At 35.4% G+C, this 15,182-nt stretch overlaps 1 protein-coding gene and 1 long non-coding RNA gene across 5 annotated transcripts; both read left to right on the top strand.

Moving 5' to 3' along the window:
* Positions 1 to 335: 335 nt before the first annotated feature.
* On the top strand, positions 336 to 7,425 carry LOC139962843 (adenosine receptor A2b-like). Of its 3 annotated transcripts, none has more exons than XM_071963208.1 (4): positions 336 to 989; positions 2,372 to 2,424; positions 3,375 to 3,920; positions 4,521 to 7,425. In XM_071963208.1, exons 3-4 carry the CDS (start codon positions 3,475 to 3,477, stop codon positions 5,206 to 5,208), a joined length of 1,134 nt encoding a protein of 377 aa, XP_071819309.1. In that variant the 5' UTR covers positions 336 to 989; positions 2,372 to 2,424; positions 3,375 to 3,474; the 3' UTR covers positions 5,209 to 7,425. The 3 variants fall into 3 exon arrangements, with proteins under 3 accessions (XP_071819309.1, XP_071819311.1, XP_071819310.1); XM_071963210.1 differs by having other exon boundaries at positions 2,026 to 2,424; XM_071963209.1 differs by lacking the exon at positions 336 to 989 and having other exon boundaries at positions 1,672 to 2,424.
* Positions 7,426 to 8,917: 1,492 nt separating this feature from the next.
* Positions 8,918 to 14,744, top strand: LOC139963104 (uncharacterized). 2 transcript variants are annotated; one of them, XR_011791502.1, is made up of 3 exons: positions 8,918 to 9,038; positions 10,140 to 10,272; positions 12,082 to 14,744. It is a non-coding gene; the product is annotated as an uncharacterized lncRNA (long non-coding RNA). The 2 variants fall into 2 exon arrangements; XR_011791501.1 differs by having other exon boundaries at positions 10,140 to 10,345.
* The last annotated feature ends 438 nt before the right edge of the window (positions 14,745 to 15,182 follow it).

The raw sequence follows: 15,182 nt of genomic DNA, 5'->3' as shown, positions 1-15,182 counted from the left end.
CCCCCCGGGTTAGAAAATCCTGGATACGCGCCTGTAGACTGTATATGTTCAGTCATTTTAACTTGACACACGGCAGCGATTCAAAGGTTAAGTTTTCTCAAAACTTGAAACTGTTATAGAAATTCAAGTAGAACTGATAGCAATGGTTTTTATAGGTCTACAACGGATCAAAATGGAATTGCGCACAACCTTTATAAAGTCATAAAAGTAGACGAAGGCAATGAAGCAAAGTTGTATTCCGAACTAATTAAGGAACTTGACATTCCACCAGAATCGACCTTCCTTGTTCTGTATTTGACTGTACAAATCATGATAGACAAACGATCGTGTGACCTTATTTCTTGTAAGCACGGCCGGGTGGTATGCGCGACACTTTGAGGTGAGCTAAGGTTGTTTGTTTATTTTGTTCTTTTTGTTTCTTTTTGGTACCTTTCGTGCCTGAGAGATTTTGTGTGGTTCCTGGCACGAAAAGTACCAAAAAGAAACAGAACGCATTGAGCCTGAACAGATAGGGAATTAGCCACAGTGTGAGCTGGGTGAAAGGAATCGAACACACAAACGTGAAGCGAGACAGCAAACCAGCAAACCTTGTAATACTCTTTTTCTCGCGTGCAAAACTGTACATGCCTCAGAGTCCGTTTCTGCCTACCACGAATGTGCTTGCCCACTGTATTTTAAATGCCCGAGGATCTGTCCGATACCGTCCAAAGCGTTGCCGCAGGAGTTCTCTGGGCAGTAGAGCAAATAAAGATACGGGAAGATAGGTTTGTGAAAAGGAAAGGTACACTAGGCTGTACATCCTATTGGGTCTTAACAAGACTAACCTCTTCGTAGAAGAAAAGCTAGCAATCTTACCTTAAAAAACTGAGCTCATCTGAAAGTGTGACCATGGTAACAGACGTGCTTACAAGAAATAAGGCCACACGATCGTTTGCGTCCAGTTGTCTGATGATCGCCGAACAGACGTTAAACTCGAGTAACAACATGTTGTAAGTAACCATATACACTTACTATACTATATATATATATATATATATATATATAAATCTATATATATATATATATATATATATATATATATATATATATATATATATTTATATATATATATATATAATTATATATGTATTTATATATAACCATATACACTTACTATACTATATATATATATATATATATATATATATATAAATCTATATATATATATATATATATATTTATATATATATTTATATATATATATATATATATATATATATATATATATATATATATATATATATATAATTATATATGTATTTATATATAATTAGAGAAAACCAGAGAAATAAGATATGACTCATAATTGACAAATAAGGAGTAATGTTTTAGAAAATATATTGGACATTTTTGGTCACACTGGGACCAAATAATTAGATGTGTGAAATCTTATCTCTAAAAACTTGGTAGATCAACTGATGTACATAGATTTCTTGAAAATAATGATATTCTTTGTGAATTCAAAAGATCTCACCTTTCGAATTTTATGCAACTTTATTCATACCCCTTCCACCAGTCCCCCAATCCATAACTTCATTTCGAAGTCCCCTCAAAACAGCTTTGACTATCATGATTAATTAACACACCAAACAGTTCCCGGGGCATTTAATTGCCTCTTTATATCATTTGTAGGATAAATCAACGAATGCTGGTAACAGTTAGTTCTTACAATTTCAATAATAGCGATGACGTCATTCGCATCAACCAAAAATACCCCATTGTTCTGGTTACGCTGTAGTATGGTGTATGTAATGAACCATCGGTATAAATGAAAGGATTTTAGTGCATTTAAATAAGTATGATACTATAAATATCGAAATTTGACAATTAAAATTGCCTTGTACTTTTGCCCGCCCGTCGGCCGTGATAGGAGTGCAGAGTAAGGAAACATTCTATAGACATGAGATGTATACAAACAGTACAATCAGTCTAACAGTTTCAATATCACCTTGGACTCGTATATTAATTTTTTTTGTGTTTAAACAGTTCTCAAGGAATCCATCTTTCAAGTAGCTTATTTTAATATTTACATAAGACGGTCTGAACGATTGAACTCTGAAACGGTATTCTCTGATCTTATTACTAGAAATCACGGTTTATTGCACAGATTTGTTTATTTTAGATGACGACATCTATAAAACACCAGTTGATTCTTAGAAACAGGAGCATGTGCGAAATTAATATAGCCGCATATAATGAAAATGTTTCCTGGAAGACTCGTGTGCACGACACTCCCAGCACTTTGCCGTGTTTGGTATACGTATAACTGAATTCAATTTTTTTGAGTGATTCATTGATTAATTTAATTTTCTCTGGCCCTCTTCACATCAAGAAAACAGAACAAATTCCAACGAATTTTGAGTGTAGGAGAAACTTCTAAAAAGGGTGAGTTACTTTTTGTGAAAAATTCTTTGTATAGATTTTTGATAACTTATACTTTGACAAAAAGTTCAAAAGCAGTACCAGGGGTTTTCATTGTCGGACACCCCCCCCCCTCCCCCTTTCCGCTTTCAACTTTCGAACCTCAACCAATTGAATCAATTTAATATTTGAAGTAAAGCAAAATGCCGCCTTTTATTTTCCTATGGTTCTTTTTGAACTGTGGCAAAAAATGATTGAACAATAGTGATTAATAAGTTATTAATATTCTTAGATCGAATCCACCAATACGTACGCTATATAGCGAGCCAGTAATTTATGCAAATTACTTCCGTTTATTGACATTGTTTTTACTCCGTCGGCAGCGTTCAACTTAAACAGCACCTTGTGTGTCATACAACTTACATAGTTCAAATGTCATATGGCCATATTAGCCCTAAAATTCACTTGGTTAGCTTATAATTTTAATTCAAATCAGTTGTATTAGCTAACTAAATGAGCAGGATTACGGCAGTGTCTGTGTTATTTGCTCACTTTATTTCTAAAAACTACTTTGATACATGAAACTTTTAATATTTTGCAGCTGCAATTAAAGTGCTTATGTATATGATTCAAGATTTTTAAATGTTTGTAATATTTTGTATGTCACACAAGGAACAAGTGAGTATTGAGTTTGAATGAAATACTTTTAATGGATGTTGAAGGGTACATTGTTCGACCTGTAACAGAGGAATAAAATTTGTGCAAACTGGTGACATTTTATTTAAATTTAAAATTTAAAATTTAATATATATATATATATATATATATATATATATATATATATATATATATATATATATATATATATATATATATATATTTATTGGTGAACTTCACCGTATACTTCGCAGAATCTAACAATAGAGAGGAATAGTTGTTGAAAGTAATTCCTTTCTTAATATTTTCCTCAATAGGTTTTTGCCTGTAGTGGGTGGTTTCTTCATATATCTACGAGCCTATTTGTGATCAATTAATTATACTAGTACTTTTCGAGGTAGAGTGACACACAAAGCGATGGATTCTACGACACCATTACCAACGGATTCAGAGATGAGCAATTTCTTCACCGAGGATGTAGAATGGAATCAGCAAATAACGACAGAGTTTAGTGCCACAGATGGCAACTTAGTGCCACTCTTTCTTGCAGTATCGGTGCCATGGTTTATAACATACCTCTTCATTTACTCGTGTATCTTCGTAGCAGCTGTAGTAGGTAATCTGCTCGTCATTGCATCATTCCACGTCGAACCAAAACTACGGAAAACCACCAACTTTTATTTTGTGAGTCTTGCCCATGCGGATCTCTTAGCGACACTCCTCGGGCTCCCACCGGCCATATTCGCCCGTCTGGCGTATGGTTCAATCACATGTCTTGCTAAAAACAGACAGTATTTCTTCATGATGGCGTTTATGATGAGCAGTATTTCGGTGGGTCATCTGGTGGCCATTACAATCGACAGGTAGGTTTACGTTTTTTATTTTAAATAGGAAAATCGAAGATAATCGTTTGAGATAATTCAGACGTATACGTTATGTTTTAATGGGCAGTAGTTGTAACGAAATGTCATAACTAAATGTTTCTTTGTAAATCTGTTTGTCAATTTGTAAGTGTAAATGACTGTTGCAGCAAACTGATAAAAACCTAAGAGATCAGACTCATTTATGAGACCAGTTGATAAATCAGTGGTCTTAATGTCTGAGAATTTTACATCATGCAACGATTGCTATTGACGTTGAATAAAGTTCCTAATGATAAATACAGCTGGTGAACGTTGACTATTTATGTATACTATGTAATCTATGTACGCAAGATGAACTCTATGTAACAATTTGGTTCTATCATGTGGTCACTCTATCGAATTCAGACAAAAGTTAAAAAAAAAATCATTGCTGATTTACATTTATTTCCCAATTAGTTTTCGTCAGTGATTGATTAATAAAATATAACATTATTAGAGTTTCTGCCCCTCTGAGTCATTGTATTTTATATCAGAGCCAAATCGTCAATATATTGTTCACATGTCATAAGTTTCATTAAGTCCTTATCTTTTCTCTTCTAGATTCATTGCCATTACGTGGCCACTTAGGTATCCCCAGTGGGTGACAGTGGGACGTTGCAAAGTAGGCCTCCTAGTAATCTGGTTACTGGGAATTGGTTTTGGAATTTTACCTCTCATCGGTGAACTAGAGAACCCCGACGAATGGGTTTGTGGTTCACAAGTTTATGACGGTGCCGTTGTAACGTTACATCGTCTGATCGCCGTCATTGCTCTTCCCGCCATTCTTCTTGTGTTGGCATGTTGCTATGTACGCATATTCATCGTTGCTAGGCGATGGGCGCACCAGGCTGCTATTCGCCGCAAGACAGCCGTCGGAAGTAACGAGAGAGATGAAATGGAGAGAAAATCTACCATGAGAGCGACCGTAACCACGGTGATGATTCTTGGTGTATTTGCAGTTTGTTGGCTTCCGTCTAGCGCTAAGTTTTTTATTGAGACCTATGCCCAGACGACGGACGAAAGTCTTTTCTTAATCCAGACTATGGCAGAAATGCTGAGCTTTATGAATTCGGCTATAAATCCATACTTATATGCATCGCGTAACCAGGATTTCAGGAGAGCATACGAAAAGGTACTTACGAAGTATTTTGTCCGATTTATCTGTCCCTGTCGAAGAAACAAGTCACATTCGAAAGAGTCTAAAACAGTAGAAAGCCCCCCATCTACCCAAGGAACAGAGTTTGCCTAGCATCGCATGTGTCGACACTGGTCGTTATCTGCGCGAACTACCAAGTCCAAATATAGGCAAGGATTCGAGATTGCCAAAACAGTTATGTCACCAGTAACTGTTGGGTTCAGAAGGTTTGATACAGTTGCTCTGTTGGACAAGATCCCACCTATGCATGTGTCGTTTTCTGGTGTCTTCATGCGTAGAAATACATCGTATGTTTGGTCATTTACATGTTTTAATACATGTAGTCATGCACAAATGTCGTGGAACTATTGTAAAGCTGCTTTCAGTATGAGTTGTACTCCATGAATCTAACTAAGCGAGCACTTCTTAGGCCGCCGTGAAACGTGCAGTTACTTACCATGTTGACGTTTGGTGTCAAGTTTGTGTGTTCTAGAAGTCCTCAATGGACGATTTCAATCAGAATAACTGTTTATAAGAAATAATACGATAGATAGATTGAAATTTCGGTCAAAAAGATGTAATGACAGGCGAAATTATCGAAACCTTTTATTTTAAAATTATCGCTCTTAACGGTAATTAAAGTGACCGTTTACTGCACCACTTGTCTTCGGAATTAAACCTAAAACATACAAAACTATATAATTTAGCAGCACAGATGCAGTTCTCATTTCATCTACGTAGAGCAAACAGAACACATCTGCGGACAATAGAGGAACTGATGTGTATAACTCACCTATATATAAGTCACCTAAGATATCTTTCTGATGTACGTAAGTGTGCTAATGAACCAAAAATGGTTCAAACATATACCTCAACATTTGAAATGCATGTACATGTAGCTTTTTTTAACTCTTTATTATTTATGTTTAAATATTTTAGCATTTACCATTTGGTGACAAAGGGTCCGTATAGAGTATTGTTTATTTGTGGGGCTTTGTCTGTTTTACGTTTTTTTAAACTGATAAATATCTTTCCGGATCCGGGTGTGGCATTCTAAGGAACCAACATGCAACCTTTACATATTTTTTTATCAGCAATAAATGGAGGTTGGATATCTCAAACAGTGACGTAACCACGTATGCTTGCATACGACAGTTGCTTACAGCTATAACGTTTTCATCGTTACGATATTCGTTAAAGTCAGTGGAATATTTATAGTGGTGAATGGGTACTGCGGCATTTTATGTTTTTTTTTTGAGGAGGGGGATGGGGAGTGAGGGGGATCAAATTATCGAATATCACCCTGAATAACATTGTAGCTGGTTTCATTCGCGAAGGCAGTATCCTATATATAACTGTTACTTAGTGCAAGTAGTAACTTTATTAGAATTTACAACAAAATATGTGGTTCTGTTAACATTAGTTAGTAATTACATAAACATGTTAAAAGATGAATGTTTAATTTCTTATCATTATTATTGAAACAGAACTTGTCTTGTTAGACAAAACATTGTCAGATTTTTCATACTCACTCTAGTTGTCATAAAACACAGAAAAGAATAAAAAAGAGAGAGAAAAATCTCTTACACCAGGAGATATTTTATACGTTGCTTTTTCTTTTCTATGCTAGTAGTCAGCCTATTGAAACCATCAGGAAGTGGTAACACAATATGGATTTTTTTTTTAAATACAGAACTTGCAACTGAGAACATACTGCATCATGCTGATTGAACCCTTGCAAGCGGTTTACATTTAGATATGTGAAAATGTTCGTAGATTATAGTAAGCAGCTTTGTGTGGGCGCAATGGAGTTCGAGTTTCTGTTGTATACAGTACTTTCTTTACTATTCTAAAGACTATTCCATACTATATAAATTCTTATCATAATAGTGGCAAATGGATGTTCACTCAAATAGGGTATATCATTGCCATACTGGTTAGGCTTAATAACGTCGGGAATTAGTCATATAGCAACTAATAACTGGTCTTTCTTTGAATAGAAAATGGGTCTTCTCTTTAGGGTACCGTACTAACCATATATCGTTGTGTAATCAACTATTACATAAATGCTGGCGTATGAATAGCAGCGCGTTTAATTAAACTCAGAAAAGTATGCCAGCCTTCTTACAGGTAATAAATAGTCCCAATAGGTCATGTGATTGACGATCGGCATACAAGCAGTTCTATGAAGGCTTAATTAACGCGGATACTGCAATGTTGAAATTGAAATTGTGCCAAAGTATTGCGATACTTCCGTTTTGCGTGCATATATTTTATATTTTATATGCAGTATTTCTCATTAATAAAATAAATTACCAAATCATTGGATAATATTTGTCCTTTCTTTATTTAGACTACAAAAAAATGACAATATCCTTTCTTCTTTCGCAGAAAGCCTATATCAAAAGAGGTTTTGTCTCTCTGTTATAAAGTTTGGTTGTTTTTTATTATTAGACTGTAACAGGGTATGTCTTCAATATACTGCACAGGGTAAACAGCCAGGTATGACGTAATTGTTTCTGTTATGAGGAGCGGCGAGAGGAAATTGGTTAATTATGCAATTGCAGATCTTTCACCTTGGCATCGGACCAAGTTTGGGAATGGTGTGGGGGGGGGGGTGGCTATTAGTGTGTCATCTTATTCATCAAAGTTTTAACGTTACTTTTGTTGTCTCAGGCTTAACTCAATATTTGGAAGTGACAATGAGATCACGATAACGGTGATGATATAGCAATAACGATGACGATGACTAACAAATATACAATAAATACCAGACACCTTGAACCTGTTGTGTTTTATCAGGCAGTTCAATGAGTCATATACATAATAATGATAATAAATTGGGTTTAACCTTGTACAAACAATTTATATGCACTCAAGAAACAATCATAAGTAGATTACATTTTTTATGAAAAGTCGAAAAAGTTACCTTACCATGTCCATTCGGCAAACGGGGTAGATATAATTGCACCACTCTGGCATATCGGTCAACACTTGTCATGATTATTTTCATCATCTGCAGGCAGTGACACTCGTATAAGTGGATCTGTGTTTAATTTACAACAAGAAATAGAAAATCAAACAGTCTCATTGAATATGCAATTTTTCGTTCTGATCCTTACATTGGATATTCCAAATGGTATAGTAAGCTAATGGTATAGCGATCCAACATAATCCTGGCGCTGTATATCTGCTGGCTTCGACTCGATTCTCTCAGTTTTTTTAGCGTTTGTTTGTGTTTCTGGTACGTTTATTTGGTGGTTTAAAGGATGTGTATCTGCTCATCGTTTTAGTCTTATATCTATACATGGATTGTATTTTCATTGATTCCTGTGTGGAGATTGAACGATGTTCTTCCCTGTCAGTTTGTATATGTTTAGCTACAAGACTATATAATAGCCTACACCTTTAGGCTCTATTACAATCCATTATTGAAAGTTAGCTTCCCGGCCTTTTGTATCAGGCGCGTAGCGAAGGGGGAAGGCGAAGGGGCGACCGCCCCCCCCCCCCCCCAAAGGGGCGACCGTCCCCCCCCCCCTTGAGCAAATTTGTATGTATGTTTTTATGATATCGCTAGTAATTTCAAAATAGAAAATGCTTAGATGCAACTTACAAAGCCTGGGAAGTGCCATTTCCAGCGATCTGGGAGGCATTTTCGGCCAAAATTTACTTGAACCCTTCGCGTTAACTTATGGTGGCGCTACACTTGGTAGTTTCCAATGCCCAATCTACGGCTCCAATAGTTTGCCTACAGCTTCGCCCCTCCCTTGGCAAATTCCTCGCTACGCGCCTGCTTTGTATTCATTTGCTATTGACCGGAGGATTTGTGTGCTCACCGTATAATGGAGCTGCTTCACATGGACGAACATTTTCAATAACGTCTGTTAACTGGGATTTGATCGCAAGCAGGAACTGCAACCGTGATACTAACGAGACAGTGATAGGTAAGTCATCTAAAACTATACTGGCTATATTCAACATTACTATGCGCTATACATACCGTTCCGAAACCCTGAAATTCATGCAACATTTGACTTTTAAACCTTCTTCGGAGTTGAAAAACACAATAAATGAGTTGGGTACTTCTAAATCTAGCCATAGAAGAGGTAACCGTGCAGGTATAGCAATGTTAAAAGAAACATTAGTGTGATTGTTTAGGAATATACCTGCAAACATCCAGGTGGTGCATGTATTGCCCCCACCCCCACCCCCGCCCCTTCTACATTAAAGACCATCAAGCGTAATTATACCACCCATTCCCAACAGGAAGGCAAATCCAATAGGAGTAAACTCCCGATTTTTTTCTCTGACCAACGCACCTCGTAGATATAGCCGTGATTAACAGCAACTATATAGGCAGATCGACCTAATTCCTGGCGATTACATTTTCGTCACCAACTTTAATCTTTTTACGATAAATAGATCGTATAAGAGAGGTGGTGGAGTAGCTGAGTCTATGTAAGGGTGAATATACCAACTTGCCCCATTAATGACGTCATAGTTCCCCCCGAGGGACTGGAATGCATCTGGATTTGGGTTCGGCCTATTCGTCAAGTGTCTGGAATAGTAATGTGTGCTGTTTATATACCCCCAGAGTAGCCTAATCAGAGAATTCGAATAGATCACATTGTCACTATGCAATTGACATCCTGAAAACTGACAGTCCAGATTTGGGTGTGGTGGTTCTGGGGGACTTTAACATAGAACAGACATCAGTCAATTATGAAGAGTTCATTCATTATGCCAAGTAGTCAAACATTCTACCAGAAAAGATGCGATTTTTTTAATAATTACTAACATAAAATCCTTATATGCTATTCCAGTTGTGTGCTCTCCAATTGGTAGAAGTGATCACAAAACTGTATATTGGTCGACTTTAAATGATATATAAAAAGATGGGACATGTCCAGAAAAGAACAGTTAGACCATTGTTAAGATCTAGAATGCATGAGTTTGGGGTTTGGATTACGATAGTCACACATGGGATGAGGTTCTGAATGCTACTTGCACTCAAGATAAAGCTGATGCTTTTTATGATACTATAGATGAAGCAATATCAATCAAAAGCTCCTCCTGAACGGCTGGACCGATTTTCTTCAAACTTGGTGTGAAGGTATACCACGGGATGAACCCTGGTGTCTCCTATAGGCAAATCGAACCAAGTGACAGAGATCAAAGGTGAATTTGAATGCAGATCGAGTGTTGTTTCAACTCCAATGGGCAACATTTAAGTGAGATGGAACCTTCACAGGTATCATGCCATGGTAATGTCAAATACTATCACAATATGTGCTTGCCATATGTACCGATGTCAACGGTCTCGTTGTTAAACGTCGAATGTAATTTTTTTACCGGTACACAGTCCTTAGTTACAAAATGAGGACAATTTCACATTAATTTTATCACTGTTAAAAGTATGATTATAATTGATTGAACCCCCCCCCCCAAAAAAAAAAAACGCTTCCTTTTTCTTTTTATTGTCTACGTTGGTACGTAAAATTATTTGCAATTTTTTCTGTTGCCATTTCGTACTATAATTTAAAAAAAAACCATTTTGTATTTGTAGTTATAGGTACCGCCTTTATACGATACCAACCAGTAAAATTACAGCAAATTGAGTAATGTTCTATAAATAGATATTTAAGGGAGAATGTGTGAAATATCGCGTATTGTATTATTACCATAAACGTTGACGACAGAACCCTCAACGAAACAAAACTAGGACCATAAGAAGGAAAGGATGCCATATGAAATATAGAAGTTTAAAAGTTTAAAAGGATAGATATAGAAAATAATGACTTTTCTTTGTTCTATGTAACCGCTATTAATTTTAATGTTGTTGTTAATAATTATATTGAACCTTTGAAACTCATGTACTCTCTCTGCCCGTCTTTACGCCGTTGTCGACTGCTCTCTTGAAAAGAATCCGTGACACCATTAAAGCCCACTTTTCAGGTTGAAGTAAGCTAAGCGACCCTTCTCAATCATTCCCCTGAAAGTTCGTGTGCTACGTTATACATGCTCTTAAATTATTTATTTCCTACAACGTGGGAGGCATTTTGAGCAAAGCTTTTCTTTGTAAATGATGGCGCTACGTTAGCTGTAATAATGCTCCTTTTGTGAGAAGTGCCCCTTTTTTAAAATTATATTCCCCCCCCCCCTTTCAAATTTCTGGCTACGTCCCTGCGTGTTAACACAGTGAATGTCTTCAATATTAACATATTTAGTTTAGCTACAAATATAAAGTGCTGTTAATTTTTGATAGTGATATAACAATTGTCGTTATCGTATTACATATGACAGATATACGTTATTGCAACAGTTATTCACTGAATGTGAACAAACTGTACATTGTCTTATACCAAACTTGACGACGATAACACAAGTGGCTGGAAAAGCTATTGTTTTATGTAACGTAGCTTAAAACTACCTACATTTTGAAAATAAAACGATATACTCAAGTAATTATAGTGGTCAAATATATCTGTTATTTGTAACAAACTCATGTTTTAATCGGTATTTCATCTATAAAGATGTCAATTTAGAAAATTCAACAAAGGGAGTCATTCCCTTGTTTATCATTCTGGGATATGTTCGTTATTTTCGTGACTACCAATTAACCCATTGCAATGGATGGATACTCAGTACCTGCCTTAAGTTTCAAACTGAACACCACATATCTTGAATAGCAATTGCTATCATGTTTTCAAGCTTGCAGTTAATATGTCATTATGTAAAGGAAAAGTCCAGTTTTTAGACTATTTGCACTAAAACAACGAAAATTCCAAACATATTTATATAATATAATTATCAATATGCAATATGACATGGAGTTAGAATTCCTTCACAAGTACGCGAAATGTCTTTAGTACATGATTTAATAATATAGTAATATAGTGATATGATATGATTCATGATATGATATGAATGTTCATGTATAAATTTACTCCGTCTGATATCTGATATTCATCAATTCTAAATTTCTAGATTTTACACCAACCCACTCAGCTACCATTCCAAGCAACAAATTCCCAGGCCCCATACCCTGCAGTGATCACAACCAATGGTCAGCCAATACCATATACTTCAAACATCCAAGGTGTACCACCATCTTACAACTATGCTGTCAATTAATCAGTACTAGTTTCATTAATATGAATTAAGACAACATATTTTGGCATCCTTTCGCTTATATTTTGCTTTAATTCCTAATGCGAAAGTTTCAGTTATAGAATGTAATCCATTTATTTTGTCTACCGTCTTGGTTACCGGTTGCAAACACTTGTATTCGTCATCAACGTTGCGCAACAAAGTTCCATGTCTTTCAGCAACTTCCAATTTCGAACAATATAAATATATCGTTGTTATAATGTACTTACCTATAAATAAACAGACGGTTCATAATTCTTATTGAACTGGTTTAATTCATTCTTTGCAATGATCGTTCATGATCATGGTAAAACAAAACATAATTAATTGGACAGGAGGAACTTTCTTAGATCAACGTTTCATTCGCTGGTTCGTGGTACCAAATGTTATTTTTTTAAAGCAGATTTTTTATAACACTTATACATTGCTTGTTTGGAAAATATCTTCTGTTAAAATGTGATTGGCTGTTTGGAGCGATTTGCAAATTAATAGTATTTGAAATGATGTGCTTTATTCAACGAACATGTTCATAATGTACCACTACATTATTCTCTGTCAAGTTCGGACGGTTGTTTGCAATGAGGTACTGTAACGCTTGAAGCGCAAGTGCTGACAGTTTGAGCAGAATTATCGTGTTTCTTCATGTGAAGTTAGGAACCGTTCATATTACCGATACGAGTGCCTTGAAGCATGATATGATATAACAATATAGAAAAGTTTTCATTGGCAAACTGTCTCAAATGGCAGATATTCCCACGAAGCATTTGCTCAGGCCTGGGTAACAAAAACAGTTAAAATACCTTACGTAGAAGTTTATATTTGCTGACGAAATAAATAAACCGCCAGTCTGAATACGTGCATTGTCTAATACAAAGCCATGGTAACCTATACTCGAGTAGTGTTATTTAAGCTCGAACGATTCCACGCAGCAATAATTTCAGCTCGATGTGTGTATTGTGTTTCATATCATGTATTGTATATAAAACTTACATATACTAACAGAATTGAGATTATCTTAAATAAAACGCGTACGATGTTTACTTATCTTTTGAACTCGCTATATCTTGACTGTTAGAGATCTTGCTTATACAATATTCACGCGTCATTGATGAATGAATGAAATGGTCATTTAAGTTCGAATGAATTGATTAGATTATATCCTCAATTGACACAAAACTCTTATTGTTAATTCATTGGTCTGGAAAGAAAGTCATTCCTTAAAGCGATCCTCCTGTGGTGACATGTACATTAAATTAACAAACTTAATATCATTAAAGAACAATTTTTTTATTGGTAAGTTGTATGTAGAAAATTCAAAGGTATGTCCGGATGCAAGATAGAGCATTATAGTAACTGCTGTCAATACAGCATTGTCGTGGTATGCGATATAGCCTAACCAAAGAGCCTAACCAAATACAGTTCATTGAATTTCGTGATGATTGCTTAGTTGTCATTTTACTGAATTCACAGCTACATATGACTGATGTGCGTTTGTGAATATTTGATCTTATTCTTAACCCATTCAGTATACATTTACTATGTTTCGGAGAAGCTAAAGTATCGTATAGTGGTTCATGTTTTGTTTTTATCATATTATTACACCTTAAGCAAGATTTACTAGAAGTTTAGTATGGCAGTTATATATCTTTTCAATCGCACTATATTGTGTTGGCCTATTAATGGCTGTACTTTACTTGTCACGATTTAATAATATATCCCACGTATAGCGAAAATGCTGTCTAGATTTTTTTATAATACAATCTGCCCAAATTAGCCCGAAATCGCGTACCTAGTAGACATATACATGTGTTAAATTGTGACTTTATATGTGAGGAAGTTGTGTAAAAATAACTTTTATAATTAAGTGAATAAATGACGTTGAATTTATGACTTAAATGATTATTAAAATACAATGCTACGTGTAGTCACGGTAGTCGGTCAAGAAAACTCGTCGGTCGAAATCAATATACCCTGAAAAATGTTGTTTGTACACATTTGAAGAAAAGTTTGTGTTGTCGTTTAGAGCGGTAAAATACATTACGCTACATTTGAGATCATTTTAACATTGCATCGGTGAACTCGGAATCCAGAAACGACTGCGACAAAATAACACTTTTAGCATGATAGTAGATGTATTTTTGAGCCTTGTATCATTCGCACCTCTCTGCAGTAGCAATTACCAATCGATCCGAGACTTTAAATCACTTATACCTAACCAACAATGGACTGGAGCCGTCCACTTCTATTGATATTCGGAAAATGTTCATCCCGCCGCAAATCTCCAATTGACACTAAAGATTGATATAATGCCCTGAGTTGTTTACATCTAGCCTGAGATGGCTAGGCATGGCATCCGACGAATTTCCATTCAACTTGGGCATACACAAATATCAAACGTTAGTGTAACAATTTGAAACGAAGGAGTCTTCATATTTGGGACATATTTATCAGGCATGGCATGGCAGGTGTGGCATGCCATGTGGCTTTCCATTGTCGCCGCATTGGTAACGTGGGCCATTTGAATAGTTCAGTTCAGTTAATATATTTCGCATAGGCTATACATAGACATACAAAAACAGTGCAGTAATGGTATATACAGGATACTAGAAAAAAACATAAAAAATGTTTATATATATATATATATATACTTATATATATATATATATATATATATATATATATATATATATATATACATATATAGCCTACATATATATGTATATATATATATATATATATATATATATATATATATATCAATGTGTGTATATGGCCGTAAATATATATTCTCATCTCTTAACGTTCATGCACGAGTGAAGAAACGAAACTGCTACTATAATGAATTCTACCGTGGATTTCTGATTTTATTTTGTTAGTATAGTCCTATTTATTTGCATTGACATCAATTTGCATCGACATCAGAGCGGAAACATCTCTTC

The sequence above is a fragment of the Apostichopus japonicus genome, chromosome 21 (assembly GCF_037975245.1).
Source record: "Apostichopus japonicus isolate 1M-3 chromosome 21, ASM3797524v1, whole genome shotgun sequence".
NCBI classification, from domain to species: domain Eukaryota; kingdom Metazoa; phylum Echinodermata; class Holothuroidea; order Aspidochirotida; family Stichopodidae; genus Apostichopus; species Apostichopus japonicus.
The sequence above is the reverse complement of the archived record's forward strand: the minus strand, read 5'-3'. Positions and strand labels throughout refer to the sequence as shown.